This window comes from Macrotis lagotis, chromosome X (assembly GCF_037893015.1).
Source record: "Macrotis lagotis isolate mMagLag1 chromosome X, bilby.v1.9.chrom.fasta, whole genome shotgun sequence".
Classification (NCBI taxonomy): Eukaryota; Metazoa; Chordata; class Mammalia; order Peramelemorphia; family Peramelidae; genus Macrotis; species Macrotis lagotis.
Genome location: NC_133666.1, coordinates 543,052,219 through 543,074,455, shown reverse-complemented (window position 1 = coordinate 543,074,455; position 22,237 = coordinate 543,052,219). Strand labels below are relative to the sequence as shown.

At 35.1% G+C, this 22,237-nt stretch overlaps 1 protein-coding gene across 1 annotated transcript in view; it reads right to left on the bottom strand.

The window, feature by feature from the left end:
* The window catches only part of NECAB1 (N-terminal EF-hand calcium binding protein 1), a 221,208-nt gene that overhangs the window by 36,673 nt on the left and 162,298 nt on the right, over positions 1-22,237 (bottom strand). Inside the window, exon 6 of the mRNA XM_074199984.1 lies at positions 4,347-4,483. Coding sequence (XP_074056085.1) covers positions 4,347-4,483 — 137 coding nt within the window. The remainder of the gene's footprint in view (positions 1-4,346; positions 4,484-22,237) is intronic.

The following is a 22,237-nucleotide window of genomic DNA, read 5'->3' as shown; positions in this document are numbered from 1 at the left end:
GACCTATTTCAGTGATAACAATACTGTAGCTTACTTTCATATAGTACTTTAATTTTTACATATTCTCTTGTTTGATCTGCCTAGTTACTCTGTGAGGTATATATACTATGTAATTATTCCCATTTTATAACTGAAGAAACTGAAGCACAGTTACTTTTCCAGGGCTATACAGCTAGGAATGACTAAGGCATGATTCAAACCCAAGTTCCATGCAAGATCTGAGAACCATTAAATAAATGTAACTTGAAGAATAGTTCTCTCATTGCTAATGGCTTTGATCTATGTCAGGTGAATTTCTTGTTTTTGTTCTCCTTGTTTCCATGGACCTTTTACCTAAGATCTTGAATCCTTGGAACCTTGAATCCTTTAGGGATGAACACAGCCTATTCTACATAACCAAAAAGTCTAAGATGGTTTTTACTTCCAATTCTAGCTATCCTTGAGCCAGTGAACTCTAAAATGAATACTTCTAATGTCATGAACAATACCTCTAATCCTATTCATTTCCCCTGAACTTGTATTGTTTTATACTCCTCATTAAACACAGCTGGTATGCAGCTGCTGACTGTGATCAAATGAGAATGAACTCAAAGCCATCCCAGAGATTAAAACAAAGAAAAAATGCTTATTCCTTTAAAAAAAATCTCTGCATGGTGTTTATTATGCAACACAAATATGCTTGCAGGTAGCCACAGAAAATTAAAGTATTGGTGAATGGCCAGAGAATCTGAGAAGTAGAAACTGTTCTCTGGTACATGATTGACTCTTTAAAAAGAACTCATTTTAGTTCCAATAATACTAAACATAAGAAGTCATAGAACAAGTCTGATTTTTCTCATTAGGCAAATTAAATACGTTTCATTGTTCCTTAAGACATTTTTGTCTTCCATTGCTAAGAACAGAAAATTTGCTATTTTTGTTTTTCTATTTGAAAAGGCAGCATGAGGGTAGCAGAATCTGAATTATTATATAGCATCTTTTAAATGCTATTCTAATGCAGTGATGTTCTTTGCTTTCAATTTTGTCATTGTTCATACTCCTGACCATGACACCTATATCGCCTCTGCTTAGTTATACACTGATGTATTACTTTGCCTCATCTCAGCATCACCTGGAACTATTTGACCAAACTATTTCATTGAAATTCCCTGCTAAACATAACATCCTTTCCTTCAACAACCTCACTTCTACTGAACTTTCCTTTACTTTCATCACTAGGTCCTTTAACTCCTCTTGGTTTTCCTATGCAATCTTTCCTGTCCTTGCCTCATTGCCTCAAAACCTAATCATAAACCCTTGGTTAGGTATTTAAATGAAGTACTCACTACACTCTTAAATTTCTTTCTCTTTTGTTCTGATTTTTTTCCTACCAAATTCTAACTTTGGACAATCTCTAGTGGAGAAAACCTGGAAAATGTTAACTGTGCCTAATGTAAATTTATGTTGGACACTCAGTAATCCTTTTGTTTTTCTTTGATTGACTTCCCATATCCGTCTTCTAAGCCTTTTTCACTGTGTCCAATCTTCAATTATATCATTGCTGCCTTTGCCCTCAGTTAATGGCTTTGCTTTTGGTTGCACTGCGAACAAAACCTTCTGATGAGAATTTTTCCAACTTCCCTCCTCTGTACTTCATTGTTCCTTAAGACTTCACTCATACTTTCCTTTTTTCCTTATATATCTCAGAGGAAAAGGTAACTCTCCTCCTTGTCAAGCCTAACTTGGATAATTGTGCCCTATTCCTACCTGCTTCCCTAGGAACTTACTCCATTGATCATTTTCCTTCTCTTTGTGTATTCATTCTCTCCCTCTACATGGGTTCCTCTCCCTCACTCAAAAAAAATATAATCAGATGTCATCTTATCTATAAAAATACACAAATGTTTAAACATATACTATGCTAGACACTGTGCTAAGCCCTGAAGATTGAGTATAAAGAAAGGTAAAAACACAATCCCTGCCTTCATAGGACTCACATTATAATAAGTGAGACAACATATAACCATCTGTATACAGATATATTATATGCAGCATAAATCTCAGAAGGAAGGCCCTAGTAGCAAGGAAGAAATGGGGTCGGGATTGGCAAAGGCTTCTTGGAGAAGACTGGAGAGTTTTGAAGGAAACCAAGAAATATAGAAAGAGGAGGTAAAGAGGGAGAGCATTGTAAGTGGGGGGGGGTTGGGGTATCCAGTGAAAAGGCACATAGCTGGTAGATAGCACTGTATATAAGAGCAGTAAAGAGGCCAGTGTTGTTAGATCACATAAATCATGGAAAGAGTAAAATACAGGAAGACTGGAAAAGATAGAAAGGAACCAGGTTGTGATGGGTTTTAAAAATCCAAACAAAACTATTTTGACTTACCGCTGGAGCCAGTGAAATTTATTGAGACTAGAGGTGACATGATCAGATTCAGGTTTTCAGAAAATAAGTTTATTAACTTGAAGGAGGATGAAAAGAAACCTGAGATTTTATACTAAATAAAGCAAAAATCTCCCTTTGACATTCTCATTCTCTAAACTATTTTCCTTTACTGAGGGAATATCCATTATGGAAAACTATTGTGCTATAAGAAATCAGAAAAGCCTAGACTTACATGTATGCTGCAAAGTGAAATGAGCAGAATCAAGCGAACATCGAATACAGTAACGGCAATATTGCATGATGATCAACTGTGAATGACTAGCTATTCCCAGAAATACAAATACAAGACAATTCTGAAGGATTTATGATGAAAAATGCTACTCATCTCTAGAGAGAGAACTGATGGAGTCTTACTGTGGATTGAAACAAACTTTTTCTTTGCTTTATTTTTCTTCTTTTTTTGTCTGTGTTTTCTTCCACAACATGACTAATGTGGAAATTTTTTGCATGACTACACATCCATTATTTTATATTGCTTGTTTTCTCAATGGGGTTGAAATGGTAGGGAGGGTGGGAAAGAGGGAGAGAAATTGGAGCCCCAAATTAAAAAAATAACAAAATTCTTTTTACATGTAATTGAGGAAAAATAAAATTTTAATGCATAAAAAATAAAACTGCTATCATAGCTTTATATTTATCTCTTCATGACCCCCATACTCTTCAACACTTTGCACTTTGACTTGGTAGTGATACACCATAAGTGTGTTCCAAGTCTTCGTTACAATGTAACAGATGATGCTGTTTTTGTCAGTTTATTTTAGGACTGCAAGCTCAATGTGAATTAACAACATGAAGTGACTATAAAGAAAAATGACAAAATCTTAGGCCATATTAAAAAAGGTACAGTTTTTAGAGAAGGGGAGCTTCCCACTATATTCTTTTCTGGTCAGATAACATCTGGAATATTGTATTCAGTTCTGGTCACCAAAATTTAAGGAAGGTATTAGTAAATTAAAACACATCAAGGAGAAAAGCATCCAGTATGATGAAGAGTCTTGAGATGATGCTTTATGTATATTGGTTTAAGAGTTCAGGGATGCTTAATTTGGAAAAGAGAAGTCAGAAAGAGAGGATGACATGGAAAAAAGATTAGATTTGTTCTACATTATCTGGGAGAGCAGAACTAGGAGCAATGGATGCAAGTGTCAATTTAAGTTTAATAGTAAAACAAACAAATTTCCTACCAGTTAGAGATATCTTGAAGTAGAATGGGTAATGAATTTACTGTAACTGGACATCTTTAGGTAGAGGTATGCTGTGAAAGGACTTCCTTATCATGAATAGACTGGCCTAGATAGTCATTGAAGTCCCAATTAAGTCAGATTCTATGATATGTGATGTATTGAAAAACTACAACCCAAATTAGTTCATATAAATATGACTGGGAAAACATGCTGAATATTGTACTTTAATTCTAGCAAACAACCTTTCAACTAATCTTGTGCATAAGTTTAAAGCAATTGAGGAGTGAACAAAAATATCTAGCAAATGATAATACTTTTTTCCTTTTCTATTTCAATGATGACTTGTATGGACTTTAGTAACTTTTTAGTCAAAAATTATTTGTATAATTAACATTTCCCTTCTTTTTGTTTGGCCTTCTTTCTTTTGCATATGGGAAGTCTAATCTAGTTTTACTACTTGGATGCTCTGTGATACCATCTTTACTCTTCCTTCATTTTATCTATTCTTTTATATGTCACCAAACTTACTTCACTCCCAACTCTGATTTATCTGAAAAATACCAAAGGTGAATGCTATTTGAGTGTTTCAGAGCTAGAATTTGATGAAAGCAGTTCTCTGTTGCCCCCAAATTTACCTTTCCTTATTTTTAGGCCATGGCTATTTCTTTTCAAACCCTCATAGCTCTCCACTGGTCCCCCTGTCTCTAAAGGGTATTCTGAAGAAACATTCTGCTTACCTTTCTTGGCGAGTTTGTTCCTCTGTGGTTTCCATGGCACACTCCAGGGAGGTCTGCAGAGACTGCAGTTGGTTCAAGGTCTCCTTCAACAAAAACCTTGTTACAAACTGTTGCAAATTTGAGGCCTCTTGATAATCCTAAAAGAAGATCAAGTAAGAGTTTGGGGTGAAGGAGAAGAATAAAATGCATAGATTTACACTCCTATAGTCTCCCCATCCTCTGATCACTTCTAGAAAGAAAGGACAGAAAGAATATAAGAAGTGAGAAAGAAGCAAGACTGGAATAGGTGGAGAATATTCAGGAAAAAAATGGGATAAAAAAATTTTCCTGAAATAAAATGAAGCAAAAGTCAATGTTGAAATGTACAGACTTTACTTAGATTCATTGTGCCTAAAGACCTATATATAGGATAAAATTCAGTGGAAGTACAGAAGAAATATCTGCAAAAAATGAAGAAAAATTCTCTGGAAAAAGATTCAATATGACAATTGTAACAAATATATATATATATATATATATATATATATATATATGTATGTATGTATATAAACATTACTCATGATGCCAAAGAAAATTCTGTAATGATTCATTAAGAATCTTGGTAAAAAGATATTTGACATGACAAAGCTAAATGGTCTGCTAAGTTTGCATCTGTCCAGTCACCTGGATGAATATAGTCTTCCTTAGTTTTCAATGAAGCACCTTAGGCAAGTAAGGTCCCACTCACAGAGTCTTCAAAATGGGCAGAAATATTGAGACATTCAAAGAAGTGCCTAGGGACTTACAGGTACATATTCCCTTTCATCCTGACTAGATTAGTATGGACAGAAGATGGAGGTCATGGAGCTCCTATTTTCTGTGGTACTTTTCTTTCCTTTCCCTCTATGGGCAAAAGAGAAACAGAACAAGGATCTTGGTACTCATTAAACTTGTAGAGATCATGCTTCCCTAAATCCCTTTCAGTCTTCCTCTTTTTGACATTGGAAAGTGTTGGATTTAGAGTTAAAAGGACATTGATCCAAATTTTGGTTTGGCCACTTGCAATCTTAATGATCTTGAGGCAGTCATTAAAAATTTGAAAAACCAAGGGAGTTGAATTAGATGACTTCTGGGGTCTATTTCTCTTTTTTTTGATCTTTGATCCTCACAACAACAATTTTTTTTAAATTGGGCTATCTCTTTTGTGAGGCTTAATTTCTGAAGTAATTAAGAGCCTTAAGAACAGATTCTGCAGAAACCAGACTGTTTCAAACAAATTACTTTACAATTTCATTGAAATATTTTTAAGTTGGACTCCCAAAGACAAAATTATTACAAATTTTCCCACTTGGATACAGATTAGAGAAGTTGGTCAGTTCTAACAAATCAAGAGAGAACAGGAAAAACACAGACTTAGAAAGAGGACAAGGAAGAGGGAAGAAAAGAAGGATATATATATATATATATATATATATATATATGTACATATATATATATACATATATATGTGTATATATATATATATATGTATATGGAGAGAATGAAGAAAGGGCCAATGGAAAGAGGAAGATAAAGAAGAGGGAGGGGAACAGAATAGAGTTGATTGGTTCTTGTCTTTCATTATCTAAGAAGAACCACAAAATGACATCACTCTATCTCACCATGGCTGATCAGACCGATATGAACTTGGAATGCTCTGCCAGAAGTTGGGCACAAATAGTCCATGTGAACACCTAGGGTAGGTACTCTAAACTTACATTTTTCATGTTTCCTTTGAGCTGCTTCAATATTATCTTCCTTATAGAGAGCAACATCCTCACAGACGAGGTCATGCCATGCTGGGTGGTCCTGTGCCAGTGTCTCCCATACTGTACAATCAATTCTAAAGTTCTTCAATAAGACCTTTGGGGTGTCTTCTTTTGTTTTCTTCTGACCCCCTTGTGAGCACTTGCCCTGTGTGAATTCCCCATAAAATGGTCTTTTTGACAAGCATATTTCTGGCATTTTAACAATGTGTCCAGCCCAATGCAATTGCCCTCTCTGGTAATATTGGATTGCTAGGCAGTTTAGCTCAAGAAAAGACCTCAGTGTCTGGTATCTTCTTCTGCCAGATGATCTTCAGAATCTTCCTAAAACAATTTAAATGGAAGTGATTCATTTTCCTGACATGACCCTGGTAGACAATCCAGGTTTCACAGGCATACAGCAATGAGGTCAGCAAAATGGCTCTGTAGACCTTCAGTTTCAGAGCCTCCCAAATGCTTAGCTAGCTCTGCATGTGTCAGCCTCATTGTCAATGTGTACCTCCTTGGAAAGGCCATTGCCAAGGTAGGTGAACTTGTCCACAGTATTCAGAACTTCTCCATTTGCTGTAATGGATGGTTCCACATATGGATGGTGTAGTGCAGCAGAGAATTGATCAATACTTTGTTGCATCTCAGTTTCAGAGGCTGCATTGAGTGCATAATCATCTGCAAATAGAAGATCATGCACCAACACTCCCTCCACTTTTGTCTTGGCTTGTAGCCTTTTTAAGCTGAAGAATTTCCCATGAAGAGGCTGGTAACATGGCTGAAAACATGGTAAAAAGTATGGGAGTAAGGACATAGTCTTGTTTTACTCCATTGGTGACTGGGAAATTTCAAGACCATCATCCACTTTCTAGAACCCAGGAATGATGCTGTCATGAAATTGATGTACAATCCTGATGAACTTCTCTGAGCAACTAAATTTTGACATAATTTTCCATAAATCCTGATGACTGACCATATCAAAGGCTTTGGTCAGATCTACAAATGTTATATACAGACTTTTGTTCTGTTCCTAGCATGTTTCCTGGAGTTGTCAGGTAGCAAATACCATAGACTGTTCCTCGACCCTTTCTGAAGCCACACTGGTTCTCAGGGAGGTGACCATCTTCCAGGAGAAGGTTCAGTCAATTGAGAAGGACTCTGAAAAAATCTTACCAGCAATGACTAAAAGAGAAATAACTCTGTGATTGTCATAGGACAATATATTCCCTTTATTTATAGAGATGGACAAGAGGCATCCTTGAATTCTTGGATGATAATCTCTTCATGCTATATATATATATATATATATATATAACCTGGAAAATTTCAGTCAATTTTTAGATGAGCAAAGAACCCACCTTGTAGATCTCAGTTGGAATAGAATCAACACCAGGTGCTTTGCCACTTGAAAGGAACCTGATGGCATTCAAAACCTCTTCTTCAGTTGGAACTTCAGCTAAGGACTGATTGACTTCATCTTGAAGTAAATGGTCAATGGCTTCTACATTGATTGATGATGGTCTGTTAGGAACACTATGGAGTATTCAGGGCATCTCTTTAGGATCACTTCCCTATCGTTAATCCATGTGGATTCATCAGCACTGAGTGGTTGAGATGCCTTACATCTTCAGAGCATCAAAAAACAGTTTTGGTTTTATCTGCACAAAATTGAATTTCATCTGCTGGGTCTTGCATTTCTCGAAGCTTTGCTTGTACTTTGCTGCTAATGGAATTAAATGCTGTCTTCCTAGAAATGGATGGACTGCTGGTAAACTCTGGAGTTCACATTTTTTATTTGGCAGTTTCCTGTATTTCCTCATCATTTTCATCAAACCATTCTTGGTGTTTGGAAGTTCTGGCCCAGATGAATAAATGCAGTGCTGTACATCAGATCTCTGAAAGCTGACCACTCTTTTTCTGCTCCACTGTTGCCAATTGTGTCTTGGCTCAGTTTTCCCTCCAAATTAGCAACAAACTGTTCCACTCAGAGAAACACTCTCATCTCCTGACATTAATTCTTCTAGTATTCATTTTGCCTTAGGGTCACTGCTTTGGTTGAATGTGAATATTTAGTTTAGAGAGGATGAGTCTGTATCAGTCCAGCACTCTGCACATTGCCTTTGTCACTCTCACATCCTGTCTGTCTCTTTTTCTTACAATCACAAAGCCTAATAGATGCTATGAGAGTGCATCCAGGAAATTTTCTTGTGTTTAGGCAAACACAGACAGATGGTGCAGTGGTTAGAGCATTGACTTTGGAGACAGGAGGACAAGAGTTGGAATGCAGTCCTGTGTGATCTTGGGCAACTCACTTAACACCAATTTCCTTGCTTCCAGGGCCATCTCCAGTCATCCTGAATCATATCTGGCTACTGGATTGAGATGGTTCTGGAGGAGAAAGTGAGGCTGGTGATTTAGCACAGCACCCCCTCACTCAAATCCAATTCATGTGCTTATCATGGCATCCACCTTCCTAATATGGTCTTCCTCAGAAATGAAGGACAAACATTGTTAGTAGAATAGAGAAAAAGAAGAAAGGAGAGATTATATCAGAGAGGTAATGCCATGGAATACAAGTGACTTGGATATAAGTGGAGGGGATGCTATGCTCCTCTGGAGCCATCTGGGTCCTTTGGCCATATATGGATCAGGATGACTGGAGATGACCCTTGATATAGTAGGAGAAAAGAGATGAGCTACCAAACATTTATAACTCATTAGGAAAATTACTCCATTTTTGAAAACTATTGTTGGTTGGTAAATGAGGTAGATAATATCCCCACCTGCCAAAAGAGAATGCAAATATACTTGCTTTGCTTAGTAACTTGCAATTTTTACAAGTGCTTTATGATTTTTCTATAAAATGAGACATATTCACATAATATAATTATCATATGCTGTTAATTATTGCTAGAACCTGTTAAAATGAATAAATGCCAAGAAACTACAAAACTGTTTGTTAGAAATAATTTGCTATTCAAGGGTAAAGACTGAGCAAACACCTCTGTTAATGGATTTGAAACTGAGAGATTACTCTGAAACAAAAAAATAGCAACTTTTTCTTACTGATCTTTTGTTAGTTCATTTCCCCTAGGGAATGTTTCAATATAAGCTAACAAGCTATAGGGAAAATAGTCTGTATTGTCTACTTCTTATCTCATTTATGATAAAATTTCAACAGACATTTATAATACCTAAATATTTAATATCTAAAATATTAACTTTTACAATAAATATTAACTATTTTATAGATTATGACAACTAGGGTAACAAAAATATTAGCATTTATGTAGTTCTTAAAACTTGCAAAGTACTTTACAAACATTTTAATTTTATCCTCACCCAACAGCCTATGATAGTTGATGCTATTATCATCCTCATTTTACAGATGAGAAAACTGAGGCAGTCAGAGGTTAAGTGACTCATTCAGGGTCACTTACACAATTAGTAAGTATATGAGGCTTGATTTGAACTTAGGTCTTCCCAACTCTAGGTCCAGAATTCTATCCATTGCACCACCTAGTTGTATCCCATAACTCAAAGCCAATGGAATCTATTTTTTTATGTGTGTGTGTGTGTGTGTGAGCTTAAGTTGTAAACCCTTTGATCCAGGGTTTTCCTAACTACTTTTGCCTTGGTAGGATTTGAGCTACAGCATATTTATGGAATCTATAAATGCCACTCCAAGGATTTTAGAGGTATGAACACCCTTAGGAATAAAAACAATAATAAAATAAAAGAAAAATAAATCCATTGTCATATCTTACATTGGACACAAGGGTTTTTGATAAGGGTATAATTTCCAGTTCCACAGAATTCAAGAATTTCAGAGATAAATTGCACTTCAATGACTATTTAACCCAAACTTTTCACTAAAAAAGAAACTCCTTTATGGTCTAATCAACAAACAGAAGCTTCTTAAAATCTTGCAGTCAGGATTTGTGAATGCTTAGTTCGTTTGAGCATAGTTCTAATTGTTGAGAAGCTCTTCCTTTACCCAGTACTGAATCTAGCTCTTCCACTTCACCTAATGCTCCAAATTCTGCCTTCAGCTCAACCCAAACAAGTTTAATCTCTGTTCTTCAGAGAGCATTTTTTTGAAGTACTCCAAGTCAACTCTCCTTTGCTTTGTGGAAGAGAAAGGAAGAAGTTGAATGCACACAGGTTTTCCCTTCCCTCTGCAAAACCTAGATCTTTGCTTGAAAGCAGATTCAAGGTATTCAGGCTTTCTGAGATGGAGACACAGAGACAATGATAGGGAGAGGCAGAGAAGCAGAAAGAGAGGGGCAGAGAGAGAGAGAGAGAGAGAGAGAGAGAGAGAGAGAGAGAGAGAGAGAGAGAGAGAGAGAGGTGGGGGAGAAGAAGAAGAAAGAAGAAGAGGAAGAAGAAAGAAAGAAAGAAAGAAAGAAAGAAAGAAAGGAAGGAAGAAAGAAAACAGATATGAGAGAGAGACACACACACAAAGAGACACAGAGCTAATCTTCTTGTTGGCTTCTGTATAGATTATATGGAACCTTTCTTTTTGTTAGTGATCTGGTAGTAGAATATGATTGAAAGGGTATGGACATTTTAGACTTATAAACATTTTTATCACCTTTTGAAATAAGCTGGAACATGGGCAGCCTTCCTTTATCAGATAGAATTTCAGTCTTAGAAATAATGTGTTGTCAGACTGAAGTTTCTTAGGGATCAATCAAGTACGCAATATGTGTCAGTGAGCAAGCTCTTCCCTTGCTGAAAGATTGAAAGTCAAAGTCTCAGCAATTTGCTCTATGTCCATGAATCATCAAAAGTTAATTAGGAAAATTGGAGCACTAACATGTCCTGTTTATATTTGTCCCATTTGGAAATTAATCAAGTCTGTGACATTTCTCCATTCTCAATATCTTTTTGTTTAAAGTCTTGACATAATCAAACTTAGCAGGAGTTACTGCTTGTCTTCACTTCTCTTTGAACAAGCTCGCCTGTAGCTCTCTCTCCATTCTTGTGTGAAACATTTGTGGCAGCTTTATGTAAGAGACACAAATTTATTTTTACAGTGTTGAAGTTGTTATTCTCTGTCTCTCTCTCTCTCTCTCTCTCTCTCTCTCTCTCTCTCTCTCTCTCTCTCTCTCTCTCTCTCTCCCTCCTGGCACTTCCAAGTCTTTCTCTTCCTATCTCTGTCTCTCATTTCCTTCTCGAACCTCTTTTCTTTTTTATAAATTTTATTTGTTTATTTATTTTCAGCCATTAGTACATACACATTTCCAAGTTACAAAATTTCTCTCCACTCTCCCTTCCCACACTCCTCCCCTTATCAGGGAATAGTTAGGTTGGCATTTTACATACATATTTTGTTAAACATATTTACAAATAACTAATTTTTGGCATGAGGAATTAGGATTAAGGGAAAGAGATAATAAACAGATAATTTTTATAAAGCGTTCATCAGATTCAGAAGGGTTGTTTTTTTCTGTCTCTTTTGTTTTGTTTTGTTTTTCTTCCTCTGGTTGGGGATAATATACTTCATAACCAGTCAAATGCAGTTGTCCTAGTTCTCTGGACTGTTGAGAGGAGCTGCTTCCATCAAGGTTGCTCATCTCATAATATTGTTGATATGTTCTAATCTAAACTCCCTTCACTCAGCATCAGATCCCATAAGTCATTCCATGCTTCTCTAGAGTCTGACCATTTTTGGAAAATTTATAGAACAATGATATTCCATAGTATTCATGTACTATAACTTGTTTAGCCATTCCCCAATTGATGGGCACCCCCTTAATTTCTAATTTGTTGCCACTACAAAAGAGCTGCTATGAATATTTTGGAACAAGTAGGACTTTTCCCATTTTTTAAATAATTTCTTCCAGATATAGTCTTAGAATTGGAATCCAGAGTCAAAGGGTATGAACAGTTTTTTTGCTCTTTGGGCATAATTCCACCATATTACTCTCCAGAAAGGTTGGGTCCATTCACAACTCTACCAGCTATGCATCAATGTCTCAATCTTTCCACAACCTCTCCAATATTGATTATCTTCCCGTTTTTTCTCAACTGGACTAATCTAACAGGTGTGAGATGATACTTCATTGTTGTTATAGGTTGCTTTTCTCTAATCAATAGTGATTTGGAGCATTTTTTCATCTGATTATATATAGCTTTAATTTCTTCATTTGAAAACTCTGTTCATATCTTTTGACCATTTATCAATTGGGGAATAACTTGTGATCTTATAAATTTGATGCAATTCTTTATGGATTTTAGAAATGAGATCTTTATTAGAACTCTTGGTTGTGAAGATTGTTTCCCAGATTTCTGCTTTTCTTCTAATTTTGGCAGCATTGATTTTATTAGTGTAAAATTTTTTTAATTTAATATAGTCAAAATCATTCATTTTGTAATTTATCATGTACTCTAATTCTAGTTTCATCATGAATTTGTCCCTTTTCCATTGATAAGTTAGACAGAGTATTTTTTTGTCTACTAATTTATCTATGGTATTGATCTTTATGTCTAAACCTTGTATCCATTTTGACTTTATTTTGGTATATTGAACCTTTCTTCCTCATCCTCTCCTTGTGTTCTATCCCCACCATCCATTCCTTTGCTATGTTTTTTTTTAAAATTGAGAATAGTTTAAAGATGTAATATGTATATTCCATTTCCACTTTTAATCTCTAGTCCTTCATGATAGGTGAAATCTTGGAGATTTCAGGGAAACATTTATTATGTTCGATACTATATTCAAATCTGGCAAAAAGTACCTAAACCTGGTCTTTGAATGATATCTTAGAAATGGCTAGATAACCTAGGGCTGGAATCAATACTAGCAACTTCCTTGGGAATCTTGTAGTTTGAAACTAGCTAAAATGAGGTTATGCTTCAGATATGAAGCACATTATGACAGTCTTTTCCCCATTATTTTACAAATTTTTTTGCATTATTTTGCAAAATTGACAAAAAAAGGTAGAATAGTCAATAATAATACCTCTTGTGAGGAAGGGATTCTTCTGATACTCTTCTTTGAAGGTGACATTATACTATCTTGCACCAAGACCAGGAACATTGTAGAGCTTCCTAAATGAGATCCATAATCACTCAAAATAACTTGGTTAACTATTCACACAAGAACAAGATAGTGGATGAGGAACAAATGAGTTAATGGACCATTTAAAAAATCACTTATTTTGTACAAAGAACTATACTTAGCTCTGGGTGTACAGTTAAAAAAAGAAAGTCCTTGTTTTCAAGGAACTCTCATTCTAATGAGAAAAAAAAAATTGTATATAAAATGTTTCAGGGGGCGGCTAGGTGGCATAGTGGATAAAGCACCGGCCTTGGAGTCAGGAGTACCTGGGTTCAAATCTGGTCTCAGACACATAAGAATTACCTAGTTGTGTGGCCTTGGGCAATCCACTTAACCCCATTTGCCTTGCAAAAATCTAAAAAAACAATAAAATGTTTCAGCTACAAGCCAGATAGAAAAAAAATCTCATGGATCTTAGGATACAGAGGCAATGAAGATGTTAATCCCTCTTCTTTTATGTCATTTCCACTGATTAATTTTCTGATGTTGAACTATTTGACTGGGACAACATGATTTTGGTGACAAGAATTTTCCATTCTGAGACTTTTTTGTTGTTGCTCAGTCCTGTCTGACTCTTTCTTGATAAAGATACTGGAGTGGTGTAGGCTTGGAGTCAGGATGCCTTATCTTCATGAATTCAAATCTTTGCAGAATCTAGATATATGACCTTGAGCAATTCACTTAACCCTATTTGCTTCAATTCCTCATTTGTAAAATGAGCTGGAGAAGGAAATGACAAACCATTAAAGTATCTTTGCCAAGAAAATCCCCAAATGGAATCACAAAGAGTTGGACATGACTGAAATTTAACAACATAGACAAGAGCTGCATTAGATGGGCAGGCATGGTTGAGTACATATCTGAATGACTGGAGAAAGTATCTATATTAATGAGATCACAGATTACTAGTTATATGGATAATGTTCCCAAGGTGAATAGAACCAGCACTCACAAGGGAACTTCAGAGCTAATCCTATCTAAGGGATAAATGAACTTAAAACAGCTACTAGAGGTATTCTGTGTTCTTTGAGTATATTGATACTTAGAGATTATGTTTAAGATTTTTAACAAACATTGTTTATACTGTGTTTGATTTGAGAAGTTCAGAGCTTCTTGCTACAGATTCTCTTCTTACTAAAAAAGGTTAATCTTTTGGTAGAAAAGTCTTTTCTTTCAATGATTTATTTTCATAAAACAGTCTTTTTCTTAGCAGGAAAGATTGAGACTTGGCAAAACAAAGAATCAGAAAATGTTCATTAAGGATTAATTTTCATAGATATTAGGAGTTAGTGAAAAACTAAAGGTGTTAGTGTCAGAAGCCCAGGATTTGTGGAAAAAGAGAGAGCACTGAATTCAGTCAAAAGAAGTGAATTCAGTTCCCAACTCTAAAATTTACTAGGTGTTTGACTGTGGAAAATTCACTTAATCCTTCTATTAACTCAATCTCTTTATTGTCAAATGAGCTTTATAATTCTCTCCCAAAAACTTGTATGACGAATGTACTTTTTAAACTTTACCACATGCACATAGAAATGTGAGCTATTATTATTCAAGTTTTTAACTCAGAAGGAAGAACTGTGATGGCATGATCCTTTCTCTATTGTTAGTGGGAACTATGTGTTCTATCTCTTTTGTGTGTCAGGACTGCATTTTTGAGTTGGTACAAACCGTTAAGGTGGGAACAAATGACCCATCCTATGAGCAAGAAAGTGGGTGGTGGAAAGGGGAAACTAATAATAGCTAGCATTTTCTAAACCGTATTAAGATCTGTTAAGCACTCGTACCTACAACAAGATCTACTCTAGAAGGCTGGTGCTATTATCTCCATTTTGCAGATGGGGAAACTGAAGCTAAGAGAAACTAAGTTATTTGCCCAGAGTCCACAGCTAGTAAACACACAAGGCAGGATTTGAACTTAGAGCTTCCTGACTCCAAGTCCAATACTCTTGGGCTGGGAATCAGGATAATAAGATAGTTAACTAGATTGGAAAAAGTATAAACTATTTAACTAGATACCAAGTGGTCAATTATCCCTGCCCTGCACATGAGCTAAGAACCAGAATCACCTTTAAGCCTGGCCTTGGAAGAAGACAGAATAGGAGCTAGGAAAGAAGGGTAGGATTCATAATAGATTAGGGATCATCATGAAACAAACCTTCCCCAGAGAAAGAATATGGACTGGCCACATGGTAAATCCAAGTTTGGAAGCTAGTTAGATGGGGTTGGGAACTAGGTAATACCAGACAGTTATGTCAGCTATGGTCTATATACATATACACACATATATAATTATTATCATATGATACTATCATTATCATATGATATGATATCATATTTTATCATATGATAATTGAATTGGAGTTATCATGGAGTCCAACTCTTTCATTCTAAAGAAGAAAGCTGAGGTCTAGAAAGGTTGTGATATGCAGGATCATAAAGTTAGTAAATGACTAAGGCAAGATATTTTTTGTTTTTCTTAATTTTAAATGTCTATTTTCAATCTAAATTCTCTCCTTTGCTCCACTCCCTCCTCCACAAAGTAAGAAAGTGAGAAATGTGTTATGAGATAAAATTTGAAGTCAGATCTTTCTAACTTCAACTCCAGAGCCATCACTGTATCACCTAGTTGCTTTACTTTATACTTTCTCCTATAAAAGCACTTTTATAAATTAATCTTTGAATTAGGTGAATTAAGAGAAAGATTTTTGTTTATTTGTTTGCCCATGAGTAAGTCAGAAGAAAAATCAGGAATGGCAAAACCTCATAGGCTAGGCAGGCATTTGTGGCACCAGTTAGAGGGATCTGATCCCAGTATATTTGATGTATGGATCTTTCATTAAGGAGAACATCACAAGGGAAAGTGACCTGAAATATAGCTCAAAGTGCTCTGAACCTTTTGCTGACTGGGGATTTCTTTATAGCAATCATTAAATATTTATTATGACAAAGAAAGATGGTCTCCATGACTGTTATCATAAGTGCCCTGTTTTTTATATTATCTTTTGGAGGCAGTGTGCTGCCTTTTACTTGTGTTTATATATAGAGATAGATAGATAGATAATTTTTTTGGTTTTTTTCCCCCAATCACATGTAGAGATATTTTCAGCATTCATTTTTGTAAATTTTTCTCTCTTTATCTATCCTGTCCCTCTTCCCCAAGGCAACAACAAATCTGATATAGGTAATATATGCAGTCATGTTAAATATTAGTCATGTTGTAAAAGAAGATTGAAACCAAAAGGGAAAAACCACAAGAAAGAAAGGAAAAACAAAGAACATTAAAAAAGTAAAAACAGCATGGTTCAATCTGCATTTAGACTCCTTCTTTCTCTGAATGTGGATGGCATTTTCCATCTTTTAGAATTTTATTTGATCATTGTATTGCTGAGAAGAGCTAAGACTGTCATAGTTGATCATCACACAATGTTGCTTTTCTTTTTTTGTTCAATGTTCTCCTGGTTCTTCTCACTTTACTCAGCATCAATTCATTTAAATCTGTCCAGATTTTTTCTGAAATCTACCTTCTCTGCAAGGTTATAGAACAATAATATGCCATTATATTCATATATAACAACTTTATTTGTTGTGTTTCAAGGGGCAATGTGGTGAAGGAGATAGAGTGCTGGAATGAAGTTAGGAAGTCCCAGGTTCAAATCTCTTCTATCTGCCAATTGAGAAAGAATTGATGGTGTCTGATTTTAGACCAAAACCTACTATTTTTTATTTCCTTTCTTTTTATTTTTGGTTCTAGTTTTCTTCCACAAAATGATTAATGTGGAAATGTTTTGCATGCTTGGCCACATATAACCTATATCATATTTCTTCCCATCTCAATTAGGGAGAGGGGAGGGAGAGAAGGATTGGAACTCAAAATTAAAAAAAAAAAACCTTGAAAGTTAAAATTTGTTTTTTACATGTAAGGGGAAACAGTTATTTTTTTAAAAAAAGAATTGGTGTAGTTTTATTTTGCTTTACCGCATAGGTAAGATATAAGACAATATTATGTCTTCTTTCTTTCTTTTTCTTTCTTCCTTCCTTCCTTCCTTCCTTCCTTCCTTCCTTCCTTCCTTCCTTCCTTCCTTCCTTCCTTCCTTCCTTCCTTCCTTCCTTCCTTCCTTTCTTTCTTTCTTTCTTTCTTTCTTTCTTTCTTTCTTTCTTTCTTGTCTTTTTTGCATTTATTTTATTTCATTATTTATTTTTCATCTAATTATTTTATTTGTAAAGGAAGATTTCAGCTTGATATAAGGAAAGGCTTTGAAATAATTAGATTCTCAAACAATTAGAAATTCCAAAGTGAAATGGGGTTCTAGACTAGAGTAGTAGAGTCTCTTATATCTGAGGGTCTTCAGGTAGAGGCTAATACTATATAAGGGATGGCAGAGACAGAATTCTTGCTCAGATCAGCTTGGGCTTAGAGATCTCTTTCAATGAGGAGATTCTATGCTTTCCTGTGATAGTCATTTGTGACAGACAGACAGCTCTATTTTTAACCACAACTACTCCATGATCTGTGAAATCAATACAGCCTTAGGTTACTGAATTTGTCAGACAAATAATGTGATGTGTCATATATGGTTATAATATTTTCTATCTGCTTTCCCTTACCTCAAATAATGACATTTTATCTGGTGCCTTTGTTCTTAATCCGTTTGTGCAAAACTTTAATTCAATGGAAGTTTGGGGCAAAGATCTAAAATCATATTGAATTTTTTGGGGGGAGGTAAATCAAAGAAAAAGTCACAGAGGGTTATTCAGATAAACCAAATATAATTTTACAGGAAGAAAAAAAAGGATCTTTAATGAAATAGAGGACTTCCAAGAATTTCTGATAATATCTATGTAAAAATTTTGAAGTGCAAATATAGTAGTCAAAAGAAATATAAAAAAGGTAAACATGACTGAGAAATCAAAAGGGATTAAACCAGTACAAACTATTTTTATTCTAATATGAGATGTTATATGTGTCCTCTAAGAGGGATTGTAGAGGGAGTCTAATAAAACAGAGGACCTGAGAGTGATTTTGTTATTTGTTGATGATCTTAAAAGAAGAATATAAAGGGAGGGGGAAAAGGAATACAACAGAGAGAAAGGAAGAGGAAGGGTGGGTAAAATTATCTCACATAATTTGAATGGACAAGTAAAGTACTATGCAAGCCAGAAGTAAAGGGGGATGAGGAATGGCAAATTGAACTCACTTTCATCTGAACTTGTCAAACAAGGGAAGAATACAATTACAGAAATAAATTTCAATAGTGAAACAGCAGAGAAAGAGGAAATTAGAGAGGGAATAAGAGGAAAGGTAGGTTAAGCAAGGGATGAATCACATGTAAAAAAATTCTAAGGATATCATGAAGAGGATTTTAAATGAAAAGAAAAAGTATAGGAACTCGGGCTCTGGATGAAGGAAAGAAAAGAAGGGGTAGGGGAATAGAAGCAGTAAATATAGGGAAAAATTCTTTCTCAATACCCTCCTCTTTTTAAAGAGGAGCAAGAAACAAAGAAAATGAAAAGTATAAGAGAAGAGGAGGGAGGAAAATATATAAATGACAATTATATTCAATATGACAAATGTGAATGGGATGAGCTCACACATAAAATGAAAGAGGATAGCAGGAGGAACCAGAAAACAGAATCCAATAATGTGTTATTTACAAGAAACACATTTGAAATACAAAAATTCACACAGAGTTCAGTTAAAAGGCTAGGTCAAAATCAATTATGTCTCAAGTGAAGTGATAAATTGAGAACTCTGAATAATCTATTGACCAACCATGATTCTAGGGATTCAACAATGAAGTATGCTACCCTCCTCCTGAAAGAAAGACATATATTTTTCTTGTTGAATTGTTTCAGTCATGTACTATTCTCTGTGACCCCATTTGAGTTTTTTTGGGGAGAGAGATACTAAAGGGGTTGGCCATTACCTTCTTCAGCTCATTTTGCAAATAAGGAACTGAGGAAAACAGGGTTAAGTGACTTACCCAGGGTCACATAGCTAGTAATGTTTGAGTCTAGATTTGAACTCAGATTCTCCTGATTTCAAGGCCTGGTTCACCTATGTGCCCATGGTCTTTCTTAGAATCAAGGAATATCAGAATTTTTTTCTCTGGCTATGCTTATGGTTAAAAGAATCTTACTTTTGTTTTTGTTTTTTTTTCCAATTAGGAGAGGTAACATAAGAGAAAATTAATGCTCATTAATTAACAACAGTAAAATAAAATAGAAATTATATAAAAATAAAATGTAACAAAGACAATTTCTTAATAATGTTAGGGATGATAAATTGTGTGAGTGTGTGTGTGTGTGTGTGTGTGTGTGTGTGTGTGTGTGTGTAGGTTTGTGCATATATTTTGGACCCTCAGTATAGCTTATCAACATATAACTAGATCATTTTTTGAATTAGATTGTTTAAGGGAACATTTTGATCTTAGCAAAGCAGAAGTAATTCAAAGATAGAAAGAGGACAAAAAATCTGGTTTAGATATTGATCTCTGATTTTCTTTGTCATACATTCTTGCACATGCCAAGTTAATTTATTCCAAAAATGTTCAAAACAATTCTTTTTTTGCCCACAGTTGTGCACATGCCAACTCTTTTCCATATGCTTCATTTATCCTAAAAATTCCCCTTTGTTCTAATTTTACAACAATTCCAACAGCCATTAGCATGTAAGACTTTTACTCTCATCTAGGCTGAAAATCAGGAACCATTGGAGAAGGCAAAAGAATATTTTAATTTTTAATTAGTGACTTCATCTAGCAACACCAGTTGGTCCCTTAGGATTAGAGTAGGTTATACCAGGTGGGAAAAAATAATTCTTATTTTACTTCTATATCAGAAGCATATTTATTCAAGTCTTTGCTGTAGTAACAATTCCATCTAGCTCTCATTCTTTGCCTCTTAGAATTTCTAGTGCTTATTTACTGTCCCTTCTTGTGACTTAATCATTACTGGGAAGGTTTTATGGTGTATTTCTTTTTATTTAACTGCCATAATATAGTCAATCTATGATATTTTCAATTTAGGTACCCCATCCATTGGTATAAATTATAACCCATTTAGTCATTTGCATTTTATATGTTTCTTAGAGACCTTCCATGAATACTCCATAGAGAATTCATCTTGGTCATTTATTACTTTTTGAATACAAATGTAGGACTTGAGTTGCTCATCTGTTATCCCACATCTTTTGCCATTTGACTAGCTCATTTTCTTTTTCATATTATTCTTTGATGATATATTTTATACATTTCTTGAATGCTTATAAATCAGCCAAGAGACAAGCATTCATTAAGTGCCTATTATATACAGTCACCATAATGGCAACAAAGAAAAAGTAAAACTGTTCCTGTCCTTAATAACCTTACAATGTATCAGAGAAAACCAATGTACATAATAAGTATTATCTACTTAAAGACAATTATAATAATTTGGTATATATGCACTCATGCACACACAAATATATGTACATATAGATATGTACTAATTTTTTGCTGGAGAAGAAAGTGTTGGGGATATGTTATAGAAACCTATTCAAACCCAACATGAGTCTTTTTATTGCTCTTTTAATCAGATGTAATTGTAATCTTTATCTCCAATATGAGAGCTTTCATTTGAATTGGTTACACAATGGAAGAGAAGACCTTGAAGAAGATGAAGTATATTGATAAACCTTGCTGTAGCAAATCTTTGTTTAGAACTTTGGTGGCAGCTAGGTGGCGCAGTGGATAGAGCACCAGCCCTGGAGTCAGGAATACTTGAATTCAAATCCAGCCTCAGACCCTTAATAATTACCTAGCTGTGTGGCCTTGGGCAAGCCACTTGACCCCATTTGCAAAAAAAAAAAAAAAAAAAACCAAACCCTAAAACAAAGAATTTTTGTTTGAATAATTCTATGGAAGATATAGATAGTATCAAATAGCACCTTGTTGAGAAGTCTAAAGATATTTGATGAATTCCTTGGGATTTGGGCTGCCCATAAGCTTCATTATGTGGTTTGGATACTACTCTTGGCACCTCCTGAAGGATGGATTTTACTGATGAGGGCCAAAATGAATCGACTGACTCAAGCTCTTGGGATAATGGATTTTTTGTGGGGAGAGTCACCATTTTACTCTGGACCATAATAGAGGAGTCAATGGTTTGCTCTAGTTTTTAAATTTCTTTTCCTTTTTCTCATTTCCAACTTTTTTCATGAAAGCACAGAAAATGGTAGTCATGGAGAAAGCTATTATTTTATGGTAGACCACAAGATTGGATCTAGTCTCAGTGATGTCGACTAGGGAGTTCTGAGCCATAGATTATTTTGAGTGGGGGGGAGAAAAACATTAGAGAAAAATTGATACTACAAAACTACATGAATACAAATAGCATCCCTCATTTAATCCTTATATATATCCCTAGAAAACTTGGTCAAAAAAGTCTGTCATTTACTAGAGCTAGAAATAAAAGACAATGGCTGCACTTTAATAAAAGTTGTTATCTAAGAATTGTAAGGCAGGGTAGACCAGAACAATACAGCAATGGAACTTCCCTGAAGTGGTTCTAATGCTCTCCCAATGACCAGAACAATCAATGTAGTCATGAATGCTAGTGTTTTAGCCCCTTCCTTCATTTCCCTCCCAAATAATTTAGAGCATTCTCCATATAAAAGTACTGTCAAATTTTATAGTATGACATTACTGGGAATGTTCAATTCTCACTGACAGTATCCTGTATGTCACATTTCCAGTAGCTTTCCCAGCTGTTCCCCAAATATCCTATTTAGTAGGTCACCAGATGCAATTCTCTTCAGTCCTTAGCAGATAACATTTATCATTCTTTTTCCTAGGAAATCAGATATTCATCATGGATCCTGGGGATCAGAGCACATTAGCATTCCTGTCATGGTAGAACATAATTCTAGAGTATGTTTACTTTGGAAACTGTCTTTTGTACAATAGTCCCATGCTTTGTGACACACAAAAGCATGTTTGAGTGTCAATTAGAATGTACGTCTCATATCTCTTCTGGGTCTGTGTCAATATCATATGGGTTCAAATGAATTTTCTAAA